General features: G+C 43.7%; 1 protein-coding gene across 5 annotated transcripts in view; it reads right to left on the bottom strand.

Moving 5' to 3' along the window:
• Positions 1-23370, bottom strand: part of RAB31 (RAB31, member RAS oncogene family) — a 72019-nt gene that overhangs the window by 33350 nt on the left and 15299 nt on the right. For all 5 annotated transcript variants that reach the window (XR_014790152.1, XR_014790153.1, XM_084849852.1 and 2 more), the window contains exons 2-3: positions 9876-9955; positions 2063-2144 (exon numbers count right to left, since the gene is read on the bottom strand). Coding sequence is in view for 3 of the 5 variants with exons in the window: in XM_084849852.1 (XP_084705978.1) it covers positions 2063-2144; positions 9876-9955 (162 nt within the window). In the remaining 2 variants the exon portion in view is untranslated. The remainder of the gene's footprint in view (positions 1-2062; positions 2145-9875; positions 9956-23370) is intronic.

Genomic DNA, 23370 nt, shown 5'->3' with positions numbered 1-23370 from the left:
ATTTAAAAGTTTAAAAAAACTAAACAAACAATATGGAAGTTTTTAAAATGTTTGGAACTGGTTATAAGCTTTTGGTAAGCACAGCAGAAGAATAAGGTATATAGTATGTTTAATAGTAACAAGTGCACCTAATATTGCTTTGTTTGTTCTGCTACTGGAAATAGGGGTGTAATGTTAATAAAGATATACAGAAGTTCTTCTTTTTTAAAAAGAAGTATTCGAATATTTTATTTTTTCCTCAGTATCTGCTCTTCATACTCTCTGTATGTGTGTATGAATAAATGAATATAGGTATGTAGTACACAATATAATGCATATGAACTTTGCAAAATATGGAATCAAGGATGCATCCATACCTGCAGCCCTTTGTATAAATGGCAGCTGATACTTACACAAGGAATAGGCATAGTTCACAGCACAGCCTGTAACCTTTTACTCTTTATGCCAGCCTTTGCCAACCTGGTGCCATCCATCCAGCAGAGGATGCTGGGAGTTGATGTCCAACGTATCTGGAGGGCACCAGGTTGGCAAAGGCTGCTTTATGCTAACTTCCTGGAAATTTTGCATAAATCTTGCACCTCATTAAAGAGGTGCAGTTTTTGTTGGTGTCTCAGTTTTTGTTGGTGTCGCATACTGTATTTTTTCAGGCCGTTTTTCTTTCCATCCTAATGCATACAGAACTCTAATTTTGTTGTTGTTGCATTGATTTACCTCTGCATCTTGTTAAATTTGTCTGCTGAATTTTAAAAGACAAATCTAGCTCCTTCACAATCTGGGAGCCAAGCTATTTCCCAATACCATTTCAAGAAGGAAACTGGTATCCAGCAGAGGCTTCCCGCTGGAGAAAGGGGACAGGGCAGTGATTTTCACCAATTCCAATTCCTGCTCAAACAGCGAACGCTGCAGCCACGGTGTCCATGGTCTGCTCTGAAACTCTTTAGCTTCACCAACGCCCTGTCTCTTGAAGCTAGGCAGGACTGCAATCTCAGCATTTTGGACCAGTTCCAGGTCCCATCCCCCAACACTGCCAAAAGGCCCCACTCACCATCTTTAGAATGTTAGAATGCTGTTGGACCACGCACTCCATTGGAGGAGATCGTGGAGCGTCTGACATGACGGCTGGGAGCATTGACAGGTTTCCCACGTGTGGGTTTTCTCTGTCGGTGTTGCTGAGGAGAATAACTACCAACCACTACTGGAGCACTAGTCCTGCCCAGTTCTGAAAGACACACGTATGGAGAGCTGCACCCGGATTCCGCTACCTCCTTTTCCTGGCCCGTGAAAACAAGCTGCAGTAAGGATGGGCATGTGATTGCTGGTTTGGGACACGCTCCTTAGAGCGGGTGGCATCATGGTGATTGGAGCACTCCCAAAACCAAATACACCCACCAAAGAATAACAAGGATGGGCTTAAGTATTTCTTGTTCTGCCTCTTTGAACAAATAAAAAATGTTGTTGTTGTTTAAAGCACTTGCCATAACGAGACAGAAATTACAGAGACTACAAAACAGGAAGCAAGGAGAGACTCCTGCCTAGCCCATGTCAGAAGTCTTAACAACAGTCAAGACAAAAACTTAAAAACAAAAGTCACTGTTCCCAAGTCTAAACTTGGGATCCACTGATTAAGCCTTGTAGAAGGCCGAGCCATGACTGAGAGGGGTTCCTCCCCTTCTGGTTCGATACAAGTCTGATCTGATTGGCCCTGGTTTCAATGGAAGTTAGCCCTTTTCTGCTTGCTCCATTCCTTGCTGACCAAGAAATTGCATGGTTCTCATCTCTTATGAAGATCACTTGTGTGGCAGAAGCATAATGTATTATGCACAACAAGCAAATAAATTTTGCATAATTTATACAGGCTGCAGAATTCATTTCTTCTAGTTGCAGAATTTAGATTACCCTCACACATATTTTTTTTAGTGCAGTGTGCACACAATTCTGCTTTTTATGTCTCTTATTATCTTTAAGATACAAGTACATTATAATATCTACCAAGACTTTAGTAAAAATCAATAGTCACTGCATGTAAAGGCCTCCAAATAAAAGTTACCAGAATCATACTTACCCGCTCCTGCCCTGCTGTATCCCAGATCAGAAATTTATGAAGTTCATTCCCACAAGCCACAGTTTTAGTCATGAAAGAAGCACTAAAAGTAGAAAAGCAGCACATTCAGATATAAGTTCTGCTTATTATTAACAAATAACTTCTAAAGGACATGTATTAGTTTTAGGGTCATAAGGCCAATAATTGTTTACTACTTAATTTCTAAGGAGAGAACTGCTGGGACTGTTATCTGTGCATTGTAAGTCCCGCTTCTTAATTCTGTCTGTGTGTGGTAGGGGGTTTGGGGGATGCTGTAGTTGCTCAGTGGTGAGGGAAAAGCATTCTGCCTATGCTCAGAATCAGTCTTGTTATTTGTACTTAACAATTCTGTGCCATGGATTTGACTGATCTTAGGCTAGTCACTTATTGTTGGGTCTCCGTGTTCCCCAGCAGTAAAATGAGAGCAATATTGTCCAAATGGTATAAGCACAATATAGTGTACAGATGTGTAATTATATGTATTTGACTTGCCATGCAACATATGATTTGACTCACCAGTCTTGCTATCAAAGCCATCTGCTTGCATATATTCTTAGTTCATGTTTTCTGCTTGTGACAAGTATGGATTATATCACTTACATCATCTGCTTGGGCACACTCCTTGGCTGCCACACTCCACCCCTAGCCCACCCATGAACAGAAGTGTCCCAGTTTTCTTCCACGACATATTGGCATATGTTGTCATTGGCTATTGAAATATTCATATATTTTCAAAAGCATTAAAAATGTTTTCTTCCAGATCAGTTTACAAATAGAAATGTCCAAGCCCTCCAGCTTGCAAAGAAAATATGACTGCAGTAGAACTTCTTAATTTTTTTTTAAAGGAAGGCTTTGATTACCCAGCATTGCTAATACTATGTCCCTTTAAATTAACGGTTTTTAAAATATCATGTGCCAACTTAAGTGAAACTCTTGGATTTAAGATGAACAGTTTAGTAAAACTAGAAAATCCCCATTTTCTGTACTGCAGTATTTTTATTACCAGGAGAATGCCCATGCAGAATTATTTCCCTCTAGTTACTATTAAAATCCTAGAATTTTTCTAGTCATCTGAATAAAGTGACATCTGATATGTTGGATTTTGCATTCTTCAGATTCAGTTTACCTAGGTTTGGAAACATCGGGTAGTATCCAACATTGGTCCTACTTAAACTAGATCCATTGAAATAAATGGATCTTAAATTAGTCATGACTAACAAGTGCATTCATTTCTACTCAATGGTCTGCTCTAAGTATGATTAGCATTGGATACTACCCATAGCTCTTTCATGAATAGTAAACTAAACTAGAAAGCTACTTTCATGTTTGGGTGCAGTCGTCTGCATATTTAGACAGAAAAAGGTCTTACAACTCCCAGCATTCCCCAGCCAGCATTGCTGCTGAGCAATTTCCCCTGAAGAGCTGTTCTGCCTAAACAGCAGGCATATAGCTTGGTACACTTATTAAAGTAAACTTTTATCACATATGGGGTTTTAACCTCTTTCTTCCAATTTTTGCATTCCAATCACTCTTAAATAATCATTTAACATTAGCAATCATGTGTGTGTGTGTGTGTGAGTGAGCGAGAAGGCGGGGGGAGAGAGAGAGAGAGAGAGAGAGAAAATGAGAGAAATGCCAAGTGTCCTGCATACCTACTTTCAAATACCTCAAATTAATGAGCTCCATACTATTCACGAAAAGATTAAAGTAACAAGGGAAAGTAAGGGTTTTCTCTTGTAGTTCTGGGATATTTCTTTGGTGCTTTACACTGGGGGACTCTTCACAGTTTTGAAAAGAGGTTTTGTCTGCAATCCTAAACACATATTTGGGAATCTTAGGCGCACAGGTGTATGCCCCATTAAACTCAATAGGACATACTTCTAAGTAAACATACACAGGATTGTGCTGCTAGAACAGCTTGAGCTAAGACAGCTGATTATATGATAGAATTAATCATTTTTTCTAGCAAAAATTAAAAACCCCATATACTGAAAATGAAAAACTATTTCTTTTAATTAACAGAATACCAGCAATACCGGATCAAGCATTTGCTATATAGAAGTTGCCATTTTGAAGTATATCATATCCATGTCGTATTTTCTTCAATTTCATTGCATACATTTAATCATGAACATCTGGACTTCCCATTAAATGGGGATCTCCCGTGTTATTGCTCCAGTAACAATACTAGGGAAAGTTGCTCTTGTAATGCAATTTACTTATCTGTTTATTTGTTTAAATAAAGAGTAAGAAACTACATCTTTTATTTCCAAATTCCTGCTTCTTTGGCAATGGAAAGATATCTGTCCTCCCTCAAGAACACTAACGGATATTTCACGCCAATTCTTCAGTAAAGAATTGCCTCCTCTCTTGGGGAAAGGCAAAGCGATCTTTCATTCCATCACTGTGGGTGGCCATTACACCAGGGCTAATGCTTGCATAAAGTAGTCATGTTGCTATGGTTCAACTAACAACAGGGGGAAGGTCACAATTGCTGTAGGAACAAAAGCCAACAGAGCAACACCGACAGACACACCCACAGCATATCTGGTAACTCTGCCATTGGCCACTAATTTAATTTACACCTCCTCTTGTGCAGGTGTAATGTATGCTGCCATCCAGACTCCTTATGCTTCTTTTTCTTTGGTCCTTCTATGGCAGCTTTCAGGGCTTTTGCCCTTTTTGAGAGCTTTTTTGCCACCAAAACAGCAAGGGGCCAACTGGGAGTAGGTGAGTCAACCTGGCCTATGGTTAGAGCCAGGGACTTGGAACACGTCGGAGAAGCTTGCAGTTTTTCTGCCATCACCATAGGCTGTTGTTCTGAAGTCTTTGAGCCATATCCACTGCCTCCAAAGCTTTTTCCCACAGCACCACTTTCAAGTAGTACGAGTGGCGGCGCTTCATTTGTTTTGTAAAGTTAATGCAGTGGCAGCAAGTCTCTGCTACATGAGACTCCTCCAAACACAATCAACAGAGAGAGTGTCAGTCTGTAGGGGGCAATTTACTGCTGCATTGCAGACATTTCCGAAAAGGGGCCTTAACTGCCATACGTGCCATTCCCCAATAAGAAAAATTTCTCAATGGAGGAAGTAAACTAATGTACTTTTTTTTTTTTTTTTTTTAAGGAAGAAGAGACAAACAACACACAAAAAATAAGAAGAATAAAAGAAAAACAGAGCTAATCAGCGAAAAAAACGGTCTCCGAGGAGAATGAAGTTCCCGATAAGGCGTCCTTATAGCAAGGCAGTCGAAAAAGAACTGAGGGGGAAGGCGCGAACCTGCTTGGACAGGTACAATAGATGCTGGGAGAGGGTTCCTGCCAAAAGTTTTTGCTCAGCTCTGGAAGTTTCCCAAGAGGCACTCCGCACAGGCGCAGAGCCCATACGTGATATGCAGAGACCATGAAGAAGAATATGGCATAGAGATTCCAGTAGTGACTGTTGCAAAGGTATCACCACACCCGTGTACTTTTTTCTGGCAGCATAGCACTGTGATCTGCTGGCACAGAGGGACTTGAGCAGTGATAGGATTGTTCCTAGCAGGCATAACTCGAAGACAGGGTTGCTCTTTAAGTCTCCAAATCTTTGCTTTAGCACAGGTTGACAGATTAGCCTCTAGACATAAACATGCATGAATTAAATTCAAGTCAGGATCTGGCTTGTGTCTATTATATTGCATAGTTTGTATGTTTTGATGTTTTGGGAGAATTAATGAAGATGAATTACACACCAGACACTTATGCTGTCTTGTTAAAAGCCAAGGCAATGTGATGAATTATAAAATGAAATGTTTGCTTCATGTGGAAACAGATATATGCCTAAGAATTGTAAGCTAGTGCATTTTTAATATCATAATTTGGGTTTAGAGGATCTTCATGCAGATGTGTTTAAAATAGCCTAAAGTTAAATTCAATTTGAAATAAAATAGCGCTAACTCCTATTCAGATTCACTTTCTCCTAGGCTATATTTAATCTTAAATGTTAAGCCTATGAGAAAGGTCAAATACATCAGTCACTTCTGTGGCCCTTGAGCGGTGCTGTTTTTTCTCCTGTTGCAGGTTCTCTGCACCTGCCAGCACTGCCCAAGCCATAGAAGTGAGGACTTGTAACCAATATTGCAAAGGGCACTAATTACTTAATTTAACAAAAGGGATGCCGAGGCCCAAGTCTGCCTGAAAGTCATACCTATATGACCTAGGAGCCCTGTTCCCTAATTCCAGGACATGGGTCTGGCTGCAATTACTCAGTAAAAAGGGAAGCGCACTCTGTATACACACAGATGCACTGTTTACTTCACATGTTCCAGAACTCTAACTTATAATAAGCCCCGCCAAAAGGCTTTCTGTCCGTGGAAGGGGCGGGGACTGACAATTGCTAACAAGACAACTACTACTTCCAAGATCACTCACCAAGCAACCTACAACCATTTCCACAGCAGAAAGCAACTCAGAGAGGCAAAGAAACAAGTGAAAAGCCTTTTCATTGCAAGCTCCTTCTCTGTCCTCACTCTTTCTACCCTCACCTGACCCAGAGAGATCTATGCTAGCTGTCCCACATATAAATAATAATAATAATAATAATAATAATTATAGTACTTTTCAGTATACAAAATGCTTTAAAATTGTCATTCGCATTGTAGATTGGATCTTCAGTAGCTGAATAAAGAGTGCATGGGAGGAAGGAATCAGAAAATATTACAGGTTGGGAATATTACATGGCAAAGTAAAAATGAGAGAAAACAGAAGATAATATTATAATCTCAAATATAAAAGCACCTCTCCACAACTCAATAGCCCTAAGTGGAGTCAATAACAAAGCTGGAACAAGAGAATTCGCAAACCGTCTTTTAGATCGGGGGTGGGGAATGTGTGGCCCTCCAGATGTTGTTGGACTGGAACTCCCAACATCCATCACCTTTGACTGTGCTAGCTAAGGTTGATGGGAGTTACAGTTTATTTATTTATTTATTACATTTCTATATCACCCCATAGCCGAAGCTCTCTGTGCGGTTCACAAAACCCTAAAATACAACATGATATGATGTTCCAACAATATCTAAAGGGCTACACATTCCCAACTTGTTTCAGATCCATCCATATGCAACGGGGGAGCTAGAAGGAAAATAGTATTAATACTGCTTCATTAGACAGAAATGTAAGACTTCTGATAGCTATGGCAACATGGTAGGCCAAAGCACCTTCTAGCACAGATTTTTGGATGGCACAATTAGTAGATCTAGCAGAAAAAGAAAGAACTGTGTTTTTTAAAAAGAGTCAGAGGAACCTGTGATGCTATTTGAAATCCATTTCTAGAAAGGCCTACCCACTGAAATTTTGGAGATATGCCATCAGCCTGCACAATTCTGCCCTCCTTCGTTCCTGTTCTTCCCACCAAATATACAGTATCTATGTGCAGTACTTAACAAAACATTATTAAGAGCTAAGAAATGTATGTCTGTTCAGTACAGGACTCATAATAAAATAGTGGCTTGGGAAAGTATGAGAAATGGGATTATGAGGATGCTGACGGCCTAATCCAAGGCTAATTTATGTTGTATATACCTAAAACTCAATACAGAACATTTTAAAAACACCAAAACCCACCCTTTAGAACAGGGGCGGGGAATGTGTGACCCTCCAAATGTTGTTGGACTAGAACACCCATCATCCCTGACCACTGACCATGCTGGCTGGGGCTGATGGGAGTTGGGAGCCCAACAATATCTGGAGGGTCACAGGTTCCCCACCTCTGCTTGAAAATGTGGACCTCATAAAAGAGACAGAGAGAAGGGAAGAAAGAACATTGCATAATGGCTAACAGCTCATGGTACAGAATGTATGGTGATTTAGAACAGGCATAACCTAAAGAGGAAGTTAATATGCTGACTCAATAACTCTTTACATTATGCAACATTTGGAAACAGTGAACACAAGCATGATTGCTTTGACTATCAAAACCTTGAAATATAAAAGAATACTATGAAAATATTAGCTTGACTGAAATGTTAATGAGGATGCGGACAAGGTGCTTGGCCAAGTCCGATCGACCACTTGTGTGCTTGACCCTTGCCCTTCATGGCTTATTAAATCAAACAAGGAGGGGTTGTCCAGCTGGGTCCAGGAGGTTGTAAATTCCTCCTTGAGAGAGGGAGTGGTGCCTGCCGCTTTAAAAGAGGCAGTAATTAGACCACTCCTGAAAAAGCCTAACCTGGACCCAGAGGATGTTAACAATTATAGGCCAGTGGCCAACATCCCCTTCCTGGGCAAGGTGCTTGAGCGGGTGGTTGTAGGACAGCTCCAGGCACTCTTGAATGAAACGGATTATCTAGATCCATTTCAATCGGGCTTCAGGCCTGGTTTTGGAACGGAAACTGCCTTGGTCGCCCTGTGGGATGACCTCTGCCGGGAGAGGGACAGGGGGAGTGCGACCCTGTTGATTCTCCTGGACCTCTCAGCGGCTTTCGATACCATCGACCATGGTATCCTTCTGGATAGGTTGTCTGGGTTGGGAGTTGGAGGCACTGCACTACAGTGGTTCCGCTCCTACTTGGATGGCCGATTCCAGAAGGTGGTGCTGGGGGATTATTGCTCTGTGCCATGGCAATTGTGCCATGGCGTTCCACAGGGCTCTATTCTATCCCCCATGCTGTTTAACATCTACATGAAACCTCTGGGGGAGGTTATCCGGAGGTGTGGGCTGAGGTGCCATCAATATGCGGATGACACCCAGCTCTACCTCTCTTTCTCATCAAAACCAGGTGAGGCAGTGGCTGTTCTGAACCAGTGCCTCGGCACGGTAATGGACTGGATGAGGGCCAATAAACTGAAACTCAATCCAGACAAGACGGAGGTACTGTTAGTGGGTGGTTCGTCTGCCCGGCTAGGTGATATTCAACCTGTTCTGGAGGGGGTTGCACTCCCCCTAAAGGATCAGGTTCGTAGTTTGGGGGTGCTCTTGGATCCAGAACTGTCACTTGAGGCACAGGTGAACTCAGTGGCACGGAGCACTTTTTATCAGCTTAGGCTGGTATACCAACTACGCCCTTATCTGGACAGAGATAGCCTAGCTACAGTTATCCATGCTCTGATAACTTCTCGTCTGGATTACTGCAATGCGTTATACGTGGGGCTGCCTTTGAAAACGGTCCGGAAACTTCAGCTGGTCCAAAATAGGGCAGCAAGATTGTTAACAGGGACTGGCCTGCGAGCTCATATTACGCCAGTACTTTTCCAGCTGCACTGGCTGCCGGTCCATTTCCGGGCCCGATTCAAAGTGCTGGTGTTAACATTCAAAGCCCTTAACGGCTTGGGGCCAGGTTACCTGAAGGATCGCCTCCTCCCATATGTGCCTGCCCGGACCTTAAGATCATCAGCAGCAGCCCTTCTCCGTGAGCCCCTGCCAAAGGAAGTGAGGCGGGTGGCTACTAGGAGGAGGGCTTTTTCTGTTGTGGCACCCCGGCTCTGGAATGAGCTCCCTAGTGAGGTTCGCCTGGCGCCTACATTGTACTCCTTTCGGCGCCAGGTGAAGACCTTTTTATTTTCCCAGGCATTTTAGCTTTCTAAATTTTTATCTTTGCTGTTTTAAATCTGTATTTTAAACTCCTGTACTGCTGCTAGGTTTTATTGTGGTTGTATTGTTATATTGTGGTTTTAATGTTCTATATATTTTAAATTGTTTTATTGTGTGTTGTTTGGTTTTAGTTTTTGTGAACTGCCCAGAGAGCTTCGGCTATTGGGCGGTATAGAAATAAATAAATAAAAATAAAAAATAAATAAATACATACATATAGTACTTACCCAATAGTGGGGCTAATATTGTGGTCAAAATGATCCTGAACAAATCGACAAACTATACTTGATTTGCCAACTCCAGTATCCTAAAAATTAAGAAAGGAGGAATCAGTTCAACAGTACTTTGAAATCAGGTCTGGATTAAAATGAAAAATATTCTAAGTAGGGGTATATTTACTTAGTGAGCAATCCTATGCTCCCAGGGAGTCCAGCTGAGGGGGCATAGGATGCATAAGTGCTCCACAATTGGAGTGGGGAAGCCAGCTGGTGGGTCAGCAGCCCCACACCCCAATGCAGCAGTGCATAGCTAATTAACTTCCACTGTGGTCAATGGAGAGGGCAGGGAGAAATGGAAGGAAAAAAATAGAGGAAGCCACTACCCCCCATCTCCCACCCTGGCCAGAGCGAGCTGGCAGGGCTCTGGCTGGGATAGTTGCCCCACCACAGAATCACCCCTACCACCAGGGCTAACTCCAGACGTTTTGCTGCCTGAGGCGAAGAACAAGATGGCACCCCTCTCGATCCATGTACAAAAGCTGACTGGATTGGCTGTTGAATCTCCTTCAAGACTGGCAATAGTACAGCATCATCCTCCATATCTAAAGGCAGCAGGCTAGTTTAGGGGGTGCAGGGCAGTTTGTTTGACTTTTGTTAGCACACAGCTCTCTCCTCCAGCACCTCGCTGCTGCTTCCCAGCATCTGCCACCTGATGCAACTGCCTCACTCTGCCTAATGGTAGGGCCGGCCCTGTCTACCACCAGCACAGTATTGCTCTGCCCACCAGTTCTAAATCTGTAATAAGTATTCTCTTAGTACATGCCATTTTATACCGCAGTTGTGAAATCAAAAAAGAGAAGTCCTAAGGCTCAGGCAGCAGCAATATTTAAAACCACCCCAGCAGAATGTAGTCAATAATTGAGGCAGAATGCTGCAGCTGCTATGATGAAATGTTACATCCCCTACTGATTTCATTACAATGCTCAGAAGAATATAGTATATTTTAAGATTAAGAAATCCTTTGTAGCCATCTTTGGGCAATGTCATTATTTCTGATTTGAACTACATGTTTGAAAACATGAACTGCCGATATCTATGAAGACAGCTGCCATGTATAGGCTGACTTAATGTTATATTGCTTTCTCTTCATAGACTATTTGTTATTTGTCCCTATTAGAACCCTAAATCCATCAATTAATACCCATGTAGTCCGTGGAATTTGACCCATTATTTCTGTGATAAAGACTTCTGCTGCCATTGGAGTTCCAAGTCGTGATTTCTTTGGACACATTTTCAGCAGGTGGAAGCATGAAGATTTCAGTTTGTTTGACTTTCTCTTCTCAGCCCACAGGGTAAGTTTTTAATTAAGAGATACACCTGACAAGTTTAATAATATGATACCCTGATGTTCCAGATAGCAGAAGGACTGCCAAACCTGTGTTTGGTTTTATAATTCAGAAAGAACCTTGATTAAAACATGTACTGTCAGATCCTCAGATAATGCCAGATACTAAAAGGGAAAGATGTTTCCTCCTTTCAGTATCCATTTTAGAAATAGACAGCCTTTGCTAAATTGGGGAGGAGACTAGTTTAAAAAGATCGCCTTGAGCAGAACATTCCTGATAAATCTCAAGATACGTACTAAAGCCCAATAATATGACAAGAAAACAGGCACACAGAAAAAGTGGGGCTTCCTGGAATCCATTATCACCAGACTCATACAAAGATTCAAATAAAGCTCATATAAAGCTTGGAAAGGAAAGGGAAGGTTCCTCCTGTGCAAGCACCGGGTCATTACTGACCCCTAGAGGGATGCCGCTTGCGCTGGCGTTTTCATGGCAGACTATAGCAGGGTGGTTTGCCATTGCCTTCCCCAGTCGTGACTACCTTTCCCCCAGCAGGCTGGGTACTCATTTTACCGACCTCAGAAGGATGGAAGGCTGAGTCGACCTGAGCCGCCTACCTGAGACCCAACTTCCGCTGGGATCGAACTCAGGTTTGGGGAGAGGTTACAATACTGCCACCTACCACTCTGCGCCACACAAGGCTCTGTCATATAAAGCTTGCACGTAACTAAATACATCATAAATTAGATTTAACTGGTATAGTGTTGTTTTAAACATACAATTATTATAGTCCAAAAGAAATATGGCTATTTATTCCTTTAAGACTGCAATCCTATACACTTACTTGAGAGTAAGCTTAATTATACTGTGGAACTTACCGACAAGTAAACATGCATAGGATTCAGCAGCATGTTTTCGAAAGCAACACAAGAATCAGAATGATCCCTTTCCCCGAATCTTTACAATACTTTAATGTACTTGTGGAACTTTTGCTCTCATACTCCTAGTAGCTCTCAGTGTACTAGGTCCTTCCTGGGAAAAAACTCTTTTTCCTGCATAAAACAGGATCATAATCCGTTTTTTTACAACAATGGGCAGGATCTAAAGAGATGCCATGTAACATCGTTGCAGGTGGGGGGGGGGGCAGTATCTGCTGTTCAAGAAACACACAGAAATTTCAGAAGTAGACCTAAGTTCTTTGGGTTCAGGCCCATGTATTTGTTCTGTATGCACTATTCATTAGATACAAGATAAGCTGCCTGGCCATTAACCCTATAACGTTCCAGTGACAAGACTTAGCAGATGGGTTTTGCTCTTGCTCAGGCTGCCACCAAACAAAATAACGGACTCCAGAGGAGAATAGTGCCTTAGGCTGCAATCCTATACCCACTTACCTTAGAGTAAATGTCAGTTATCTTAATAGGACTTACTTCTGAGTAGACATGCCTAGGATTGCACAGCAAGCCAGGTAGGCGAGGGGCTTTTTTTTGGACCTGCCTATGCTTGACTTACTTGTTCCTGTCTTTTTATTTACAAATAATTTTCATTGTGTTCCTTAACATTAAAAGCAAGGGTGCTCAACTTGAATTATGGGTTTGTATTCATCTCATAGAAACATAGAATAGCAGGGTTGGAAGGGGCCTACGAGGCCATCGAGTCCAACCCCCTGCTCAATGCAGGAATCCAAGTCAGAGCATCCCAGACTGATGGCTGCCCAGCCTCATATTGAAGCCCTCCAGTGTGGGAGAGCCCACCACCTCCCTAGGTCACTGGTTCCATTGTCGTATTGCTCTTACAGTCAGGAGGTTTTTCCTGATGTTCAGCCGGAATCTGGCTTCCTGTCACTTGAGCCCATTATTCCGTGTCCTGTACTCTGGGATGATCAAGAAGAGATCCTGGCCTTCCTCTCTGTGACAACCTTTCAAGTACTTGAAGAGCGCTATCACATCTCCCCTCAGTTTTCTCTTCTCAAGGCTAAACATGCCCAGTTCTTTCAGTCTCTCTTCATAGGGCTTTGTTTCCAGTCCCCTGATCATCTTCGTTGCCCTCCTCTGAACCCTCTCCAGTTTGTCTGCATCCTTCTTAAAGTGTGGTGCCCAGAACTGGACACAGTACTCCAGATGAGGCCTAACCAGTGCTGAGTAGAGGGGAACTAGTACTTCCCGGGATTTGGAAGCGATGCTTCTATGAATGCAGCCCAAAAGAGCATTTGCCTTTTTTGCAGCCACATCACATTATTGGCTCATATTCAGCTTGTGATCAACAACAATTCCAAGATCCTTCTCGCTTGTAGTGTGGTTGAGCCACGTATCCCCCATCTTGTAACTGTGCATTTGGTTTCTTTTTCCTAGGTGCAGAACTTGGCATTTATTCCTATTAAATTTCATTCTGTTGTTTTCTGCCCAGAGCTCCAGTCTATCCAGATCACTTTGAATTTTGTTTATTTCTTCCAAAGTATTAGCTATCCCACCCAATTTTGTCTCATCTGCAAATTTTATCAGCATTCCCTGCACCTCCTCCTCCAAGTCATTAATACAAATGTTGAAGAGCACTGGGCCCAGGACTGAGCCCTGCGGTACCCCACTCGTTACCTCTCCCCAGTTTGAGAAGGTCCCATTGGTAAGCACTCTTTGAGTCCGATTCTGTAGCCAACTGTGGATCCACCGGATCGGTGTGTCATCTAGCCCACTTTGAGCTAGTTTGCTCATCAGGATATCATGGGGCACTTTGTCGAAAGCTTTGCTGAAGTCGAGGTATATGATGTCTATAGCATTCCCACGGTCCAAAAGGGAGGTTACTTGATCAAAAAATGAGATCAGATTCGTCTGGCAGGATTTGTCCTTGACAAATCCATGTTGGCTTCATGTAATCACTGCATTGTTTTCACGGTGCTTACAGATGGATTGCTTTATCATCTCCTCCGGGATTTTCCCAGGGATTGATGTCAGACTGACTGGTCTGTAGTTCCCAGGTTCCTCCTTTTTGCCCTTTTTGAAGATAGGGACAACATTAGCCCTCCTCCAGTCATCTGGCACTTCCCCCATCCTCCATGATTTCTCAAAGAGAATAGACAGCGGTTCTGAGAGTTCTTCTGCCAGTTCCTTTATTACTCTAGGATGCAGTTCATCTGGCCCTGGACATTTGAACTCATTCAAAATAATTAGGTGTTCCTTGACCATATGCCTATCGATCTCAAGCTGCAATCCTGCCCCTTCAGCCTGTACTTCGCCTTTGCCAGGGGGGTCATAGACCCTCTTTTGGGAGAAGACTGAGCCAAAGTAGGAATTGAGCATTTCTGCCTTTTCTTTGTCATCTGTTATCCTTTTGCCATCCTTATTTAATAGCTGAACAACCATTTCTTTCCTCTGCCTTTTACTATGCATGTAGCTGAAGAAAGCCTTTTTGTTGTTTTTAGCATCCCTCACTAACCTCAGCTCGTTCTCAGCTTTAGCCTTCTTGATGCCATCCCTGCAATTCTGTGCTATCTGCCTGTACTCTTCCTTTGTTACTTGGCCTTCTTTCCACTTCATATATGTGTCCTTTTTTGTTTTCAGGTCCTCTCTAAGCTTTTTGTGAAGCCACATTGGCTTCTTCTGTTGTCTTCCACCTTTTCTTCTTGTTGGAATTGTTTGTAATTGTGCCTTGAGAATTTCCTTTTTTAAAAGCTCCCACCCATCTTGGACTCCTTTTCTCGTTAGCGTCACTTGCCATGGGACCTTACTGATCATTGTTCTGAGTTTATTAAAATCATCTTTCCTAAAATCCAGGGTACGCGTTTGATGAAACTCAGCTTTTGCTTCCCTTAGAACCAAAAACTCAAGTACAACATGGTCGCTTTCCCCCAGAGCTCCTGTAACTGCTACTTTATCCACTTTATCTCTACAGTGTACTTGCTCTGTGCCTGTGGCACAATGCATGTTGGGCAGATAGACCTGTAGTTTTAAGTGAATGGCGCTGGACTAGATGACCCTTAATCATTCCCTTCCAATTGTATGATTCAGTGGGACATTATTCTGCATTTTCCACAAATGAGGTCAGTGGGGAACAACATTATCTTTAGAAGGGAAAAACTGCTGTAAGCAAATAGTTCAGAGACGACATACTGTGGGTCTAATCTTTCCCCTATCAAAAGAGATTGTTTCACCTGGATGAGGCTTGGCTTGCATAAGAACTTGCTAGCAAAAATATTTAAAATATTAATATCCTAATCCTTAAAACATTACTTATAAGTAGGTCTCATAAATATAAATGGACTTTTTTCCAAGTAAGCATGGGGCATGCATTTTAAAAATAATTTGAGCTGGAAAGCTGTAGAAAATATCGCTTTGGACATTGCCAGTGATTCCATGCAGATGAAGATTGATGCCTGAAGTGCAGTTTCTCAACTTGCCACAAGGGGAAGACCCTAGATAAGATTTGTTGATCACTAATGAAAGGTATTAGTCAAACCCGAATCATTATTTTATTCCTTTTCATTTAAGTCAAACCCGAATCAGTATTTTATTCCCTTTCATTTAAGAGCAATAGGACATTAATATACCTACGAATAGGTATATTTCTCTAAGCTGTTCTGGAAATATCTTTATTCAAGGCATACGTTAATATCTAAATAACATTACTATTATACAATATTGTATGACTCTCCTAGATGTATTAAGATGAAAGTTTATATCTACCTTTCTATAACTAACCACAGCAGTGTCTGGAGGTTGTTGGGCTTGGATGTGGGGAATTCAGAAATGTATTCCTTCTCTATCATAAAAGTAACTAGCAGTGCAATCTGATGGTAAGTTCAAAGGGACTTACTCCCAGGTATATACATTACTTTCAAGCACTAACACGTGGGATCAGGCTGTTATGTGACCTTATGCAGATCACTATTTCTGCTGTGGGTATGGTATGACATGAGCCAAACATTATTGCAGTATGCCCTCCTAAGAATGTATTTAGAAGGATTTCTAGATAAAACTATTACTATAAGACAGCGGTGGGTAGAAGGTAGATGGACCTACTGGTAGATCTCTGGGTGACTTGAAGTAGACAGGATGAATTTCTGACTCCCTACTGTTTAACATAGTAGCAAGAAAATGACTCCTCTCTTCATCCTCTACTGCCGAAAAGAAGAAAGCTGGGGAGTAGGAGGTAACTAGGCATGGATATTTGTGCTAAAGGATTGTGAGCTGCATTCAGTTCTGGTACTCAAAACAAATTCCTGGGCTTGGAATTCTTTAATTCTCAGTGTATGTCTTTGTACCAGGCTATGGTTGGTGGATCCCAGGATTCTAGTAAAAACCAAGTAGATCCTGCAACCCTGAAGTCTGATCAGCTTTGCTATAAGAGACCAAATGGCTATGGAAAATCCAAACATATCTCCTTGTTTAAATAATTTTAGTTGATCATTTGACTTATATCCAATTAAATTTAAATAACTGTGTTGTTGTTGTTCTTCAGTCGTTAAGTCGTGTCCGACTCTTCGTGACCCCATGGACCACAGCACGCCAGGCCTTCCTGTCTTCCGCTCTCTCCGGAGTGTGCTCAAATTCATATTCATTGCATCAGTGATGCTATCTAGCCATCTCATCCTCTGCTGTCCTTTTCTCCTTTTGCCTTCAAGCTTTCCCAGCATCAGGGGCTTTTCCAGTGACTTTTCACTTCGCATCAGGTGGCCAAAATATTTGCGCTTCAGCTTCAGTATCTGTCCTTCCTATGAGCAGTCAGGGTTGATTTCCTTTAGGATTGACTGATTTGACCTCCTTGCAGTCCAGGGGACTCATAAGAGTCTTCTCCAGCACCACAGTTCGAACGCATCAATTCTTCGGCGCCCAGCCTTCCTTATAGTCCAGCTCTCACAGCCATACGTTGCTACTGGGAAAACCATAGCTTTGATTATACGAATCTTTGTCGGCAAGGTGATGTCTCTGCTTCTTACTATGCTGTCTAGGTTGGCCATAGCTTTCCTCCCAAGGAGCAAGCGACTTTTAATTTCATGGCTTCTCATGATGGACTCTGCATATAAATTAAATAAGCAGGGTGACAATATACAGCCTTGTCGTATTCCTTTACCAATTTTGAACCAATTGGTTGTTCCATGTCCGGTTCTTACTGTTGCTTCTTGACCCTCGTACAGGTTTCTCAGGAGACAGGTAAGGTGGTCTGGTACTCCCATCTCTTTAAGAATTTGCCACAGTTTGTTGTGATCCACACAATCAAAGGCTTTAGCACAGTCAATGAAGCAGAAAAAGACGTTTTTCTGGAATTCTCTTGCTTTCTCCATGATCCAGCGAATGTTGGCGATTTGATCTCTAGTTCCTCTGCCTCTTCAAAACCCAGCTTGTACTTCCGGTAGTTCTCGGTTCACATGCTGCTGAAGCCTAGCTTGTAGGATTTTGAGCATAACCTTGCTGGCATGTGAAATGAGTGCAATTGTATGCTAGTTTACATTTTAATAAACAAAAACTACCACTTACTGATAAAAAGAAAGGTTATCATTATATTTTCTTTTCATTCCTTATTGCACCCCAGAATCAAAACATCTTTAAAAACTAAACAAGTGTTATTTACTTGCATTCTTCCTGATTAAATATGCCCTCATTGATTAAAATTAGGTCCCATTGATTAATCAGATAAAGCTGTAGTTGATTAATCTACTAATTAAACCCATTAAGAACGCAATCCTATGGGGATAGGCGGCCGCCTCCGAACTCGGAGGCAACTGCCTATCCAATGCAGGGCAGGAGAAGCACAGAAGGGATTGTTCCCTCTGCTCTTCTCCTGCCCTGTATTTGCGGCTAGACAGCCGATTTCAGCTGTCTAGCCACAGGAAGGCGGAGCAGGGGAGGAGGCTGCTGGACAACACATAAGATATGTCATACCGGCATTTCTGCTTTCCCTGCCCCGGAACACTCCCGGAATGCCCCGTTTTGGCCACTTTGCACTCCTCTTCCGAACTCAGAGCACGAGGCCATTCCATGGGGGGAAGGTCGGTTCCCAGGGGAAGGTCAGTTCCCACTAACCTACACATCCTATGGCCATCTAGCCGCTGACTAGTGGCCATAGGATTGCTTCCTCCAGCTTTCTCCAAGGGCATAGCCATGTTAATCTGTTGCAGCAAAAAACAAACAAACAAACAAACAAAACCAGAGTCTTGTGGCACCTTAAAGACTAACACATTTATTATGGCATCAGCTTTCGTGGATACTGTCCACTTCAGCATTATTGCTCTACTCATAAAGAACTCATGGTATCCAATGTCCATCTCTATTGCAGTACAAAATAAAGAAGTATGTGTCTCTTTATGCTATAGCCCAGGGTTATCTGGGCTATAGCATCGGTTCCAGCTTCTTCCTCCTGATGAAGTGGACAAGGTGCTTTCATCTGTAAGGCCGACCACCTGCTTACTTGATCCTTGCCCATCTTGGCTCATTATGAGCTGCAGAGAGAGACTGGGTGAGGGGATCAAGGCGGTGGTGAACGCCTCCCTTGAGGAGGGAGTGATGCCATCAGCCCTCAAGGAGGCAGTGATAAGACCGCTCTTAAAGAAGCCCTCCTTGGATCCTCAAGTTCTGAACAACTTTCGCCCAGTCTCAAATCTGCCATTTTTGGGCAAGGTGATTGAGCGGGTGGTGGCGGTGCAGTTGAAGGCACACTTGGAAGAAACTGATTATCTAGACCCATTTCAGTTGGGCTTCAGGCCTGGGCATGGGACAGAAACGGCCTTGGTCGCCTTGGTGGATGATATGAGGAGGGCTCTGGATAGGGGTGAATGCTCCTTCCTTGTTCTCCTCGACCTCTCAGCGGCTTTTGATACCGTTGACCACGGTATCCTCCTGGACCGCCTGGAGGGGTTGGGCATTGGAAACACGGTATTGCGGTGGTTCCAGTCCTTCCTCTCTGGCAGGTACCAGAGGGTAGCACTGGGAGAGGAGGTTTCGGACCCGTGGCCACTTACTTGTGGGGTGCCACAGGGTTCCATCCTCTCCCCGATGCTATTTAACATCTATGTGAAGCCACTGGGGGCTATCATCAGGAGGTTTGGGGTGCAGTGTCATCAATATGCGGATGACACTCAGCTCTACCTCTCATTCAAATCTTCACCAAGGTTGGCCGTAGAATCCCTGTCCAAACGTCTGGAGACGGTGAGTGGCTGGATGGGGAGGAATAAGCTGAAGCTCAACCCTGACAAGACCGAGGTACTTTTGGTGGGAGACAAGAGGAAGCTGGGGGATGTTGACCTGGTGTTGAATGGGGTACAGCTACCCTTGAAAGACCAGGTCCGCAGCCTGGGGGTCATTTTGGACTCCCAGCTGTCCATGGAGGCTCAGGTGTCAGCTGTGAGCCGGACAGCGCTGTATCAACTCCATCTGATACGGCGGCTGCGCCCCTTCCTTCCCGACCATCTGCTCCCATCGGTAGTACATGCCCTGGTCTCCTCTCGTTTAGACTACTGTAATGCGCTCTACGTGGGGTTACCCTTGAAGACGGTTCGGAAACTGCAGCTGGTACAGAACGCGGCGGCTCGCCTGATTAAAGGCAGCCGCCGGCGAGATCACATCACTCCAGTGCTGAAGGAGTTGCACTGGTTACCAGTTGTTTTCCGGGCCAAATTCAAGGTGTTGGTTTTGACCTTTAAAACCCTATATGGTTCTGGCCCAGCCTATCTTAAGGAGCGCCTCCAGCAACACCAGACAGGCCGCTTAACAAGATCAGCCTCGGATGGCCTTCTCTCTGTCCCATCGGCCAGGACAGCTAGACTGGTGGGGACGAGGGAGAGGGCCTTCTCTGTGGTGGCCCCCACTCTGTGGAACTCCCTCCCTAGGGAACTCCGTCATGCCCCCTCTTTAATGAGCTTCCGTCGTGCATTAAAAACGTGGTTGTTCAGGCAGGCATTTGGGGTGGGTTAGGGTATTTTTAAAAAAAAAAATTATGGTAAAATTTTATTGTTTTAAATTGTTTATGGTGGGTTGTACATCGCCCAGAGTGGCTGGGTGACCAGTCAGATGGGCGATTAATAAATTTAATAAATAAATAATCTAACCTTTTTTTAGGCCCACTGCCCAAATGCCAATTTAGGAAGGGTCTTGGGGGGCACATTCCAGCAGTGGCTGAGGCTAAGGACATGGGGTGGGGCCAAGGTCAGAGAAAGCAAAGTGGGCAGAGCCAGATGTAATTCTTACCAATTAGGATATTTTCCCACCACGCATACAAAACACAGCTCAGTCCTAAGGAAATCTATTCAGGAAGAAGCCCCAGCGGAACAGCTCTCCTGCCTGCAAAATGCACAGCTCAATTCTTTGCTGGGTATTTAAACTTTAATTGCCTTTAAATACCCTCTTCTCTGAGATCACTGATCTGCAATAACAGCCAAAGAATCTTGCAGCCAGATGGGGAAACCCAGAGGGACATCGCTGTGGGTAAATGTTCCCCATTCCTGCCATAGCCCTTCCCTCCCCAGCAGCAACCCCTCCCCCAAATCCCACCCCCCATCCAGCAATTAAGCTTTTAAAAGCCTCCATTGTCACCAATAGAAGTTTTTTAAAAGACTAAAGGCAGTGGGCACAGCAAGGGAAATATCTTATCTCTGATCAGCTGCTGGTCAAAGATAAAGAGTTTTTCAGTGCCTGGGGAAGAAGTTGGGTCCTGGGGAAGAAGTTGGCAGGTTGGGTGGGTATTCCCATGGGCCTGGACATTCCCCATGGCTGCTATAGAGTCTAAAAGCCTACATTCAACCACTGCAACTGCTCTGCAAGCATGATGGAAAGCAGACTATTTAAAACATCTATTTATACAAAAGCAAACTTTAAAATCAATTTAAATTGCTTCCAGGAAAAATGTGTTTTCCTACAAAGCAATGTTTAAACTGTTTGCATAATTTTAAAGTTTACAATGCAGTAGTAAGCAAGAATAGTGTTTTCATTTTAAGGAACTGGTGTTAACTGAAAATGCTGACGGAGCTCTAATTCCATAACTTCAACCAGATGCTACTATAGAACAGAGTTGAATTAGATTTGGCATATTAACTTGTACATTAAAATATCTGTTTCTATTTGGACAAAAGGTAACTACTAGGATATTACTATATTGACTTTTATTAGAGGATTAGTGTCTAGATGGCCATAGGATTTTTCAATTTCTGGGAACCGAGCTCAGAGCCAGCGCTCCAGGCTCGGTTCCCAAAAATCCCCCCCCCCCGCCCCTTCATAAGAGATGCAGTTCATCCCTGGCTCCACACTTGGAAGAGCAGTGCAGAGTGGCCGAAATGGGGCGTTCCTGGGGGCAGGGACTGCGGAAGCGCCTTTATGACGCTTCCTATGCGTCATCTGCGAAATCAGCTGTCTAACCGCAAATGCAGGGTGGCTGGAGCGCAGAGGAGATGATCCCCTCCATGCTCAACCCACCCTGCATTGGATAGTTGGCTGCCTCTGAGTTCGGAGGTGGCCAACTATCCCATAGGATTGCACCCTAAGATTGCATATTTTGGTCTGTTATTTTTATTATTCATATATGTATGGAAAATGTTGAAATTAAAAAATAATTATTTTTCCATGATGAATGTTGGCTGAGCTTTAGGCTATGATTTTAACATATTTTAAGATTGTTAAATATCTTGGGCAGAATCCAACAGGATGCTTACACTCCCACCAATTTCTTTCCGCCTTACCAATTCCCTTCCACATCAGTGGGTCCTGCCAAATCTGTTGCACAAGTGGCACCCTCTGATTATGCAAGCAGATTTAGCACTTCCTAGGGGAAACCCCGAAATGAGCGGAAATGCTTGTTTTTGGAGGAGGCCAGTCAGCGGAGTTCCCTTATGCAACCACCACTGACCAGCCTCCTTCCAGAAAGGGGGGTGGCACCTGCACAACAGAATTGGAGGGGCATAAGAGAATTGGTGCAGGTGTAAGCATCCCATTGTATTCTATCCATTATGAGGATGACTGCCCTTTACTCTATCCCACTTGCAATCAAAACAACAAAAAACAACTACCATCACAACCAAGGAACCTTAGTTTTGCCTCACTGGGAGCAAAGGAGGGAGGAAAAGTGGTGGCAACAGCTAGAAAAAGGTCAGGCTGGGCAGGGTCAAACAAAACTGGAGAACATCCAAAATAACATAGACAATGAAGAGATGACGTCTCAGGATGTTGGATATATGTAGTTTTATTATTTGAAGTAACCAACACATTTCAGCCCTGTTCCATGTATTTGGGCCTTCTGCGGGAGTTAATATTCCTAAAAGTATTTCTAACTTTTGTCTTCAGTCTCAGGATTAATCTTGGAGACAAACTTTTAAGAGATGTCTACAGGCATTTTTTTAGATGCTGCAATACATTCGACTAACAGGGGGAGCAAACAGGAGTTGGCCAGGGGAGTTGCAGGGGTTGAAGAGACAAAGGAGACAGAGGCTAAGAGGTAAGTGGGTTGCAGGAAGCCCAGGGGGCTGCCCTTTGTCCTTCTGATTGGCTGTGAGCTCACCAGGTGCTTCTGAGAGCTCCAACTGAATTGGAGGGGTGTGGCCAAGTACTCCCAGCAGCTGACTGGGCGGGAAGCTTCAGTCTGTTTCCCGCCTCCCAGCTGAGCAGAGCAGAGCAGAGCAAGCTGCTCCAGCTGGTCCAGGGACTACAGAAGCAGGCAAGCTCCCAGAGAGCGAGCGAACAGAGCGAGCGAACAGGGGGAGCAAACAGGAGTTGGCCAGGGGAGTTGCAGTGGTTGAAGAGACAAAGGAGACAAAGGAGACAGAGGCTAAGAGGTAAGTGGGTTGCAGGAAGCCCAGGGGGCTGCCCTTTATCCTTCTGATTGGCTGTGAGCTCACCAGGTGCTTCTGAGAGCTCCAACTGAATTGGAGGGGTGTGGCCAAGTACTCCCAGCAGCTGACTGGGCGGGAAGCTTCAGACTGTTTCCCGCCTCCCAGCTGAGCAGAGCAGAGCAGAGCAAGCTGCTCCAGCTGGTCCAGGGACTACAGAAGCAGGCAAGCTCCCAGAGAGCAAGCAAACAGAGCGAGTGAACAGGGGGAGCAAACAGGAGTTGGCCAGGGGAGTTCGGCAGGGGAGGTCAAGGGGGAGGCCCCTAACATTTTTTTAATTTTAATTTTTTATTTTAACTAACTTTTTTCCATTTATTTGTCTTGTAACACACACTTTCACACCAGTGGGACTCTGCTT

The sequence above is a fragment of the Heloderma suspectum genome, chromosome 4 (assembly GCF_057233095.1).
Source record: "Heloderma suspectum isolate Gila_16-S chromosome 4, 16-S_ref, whole genome shotgun sequence".
In the NCBI taxonomy this organism is placed as follows: Eukaryota; Metazoa; Chordata; class Lepidosauria; order Squamata; family Helodermatidae; genus Heloderma; species Heloderma suspectum.
The sequence above is the reverse complement of the archived record's forward strand: the minus strand, read 5'-3'. Positions and strand labels throughout refer to the sequence as shown.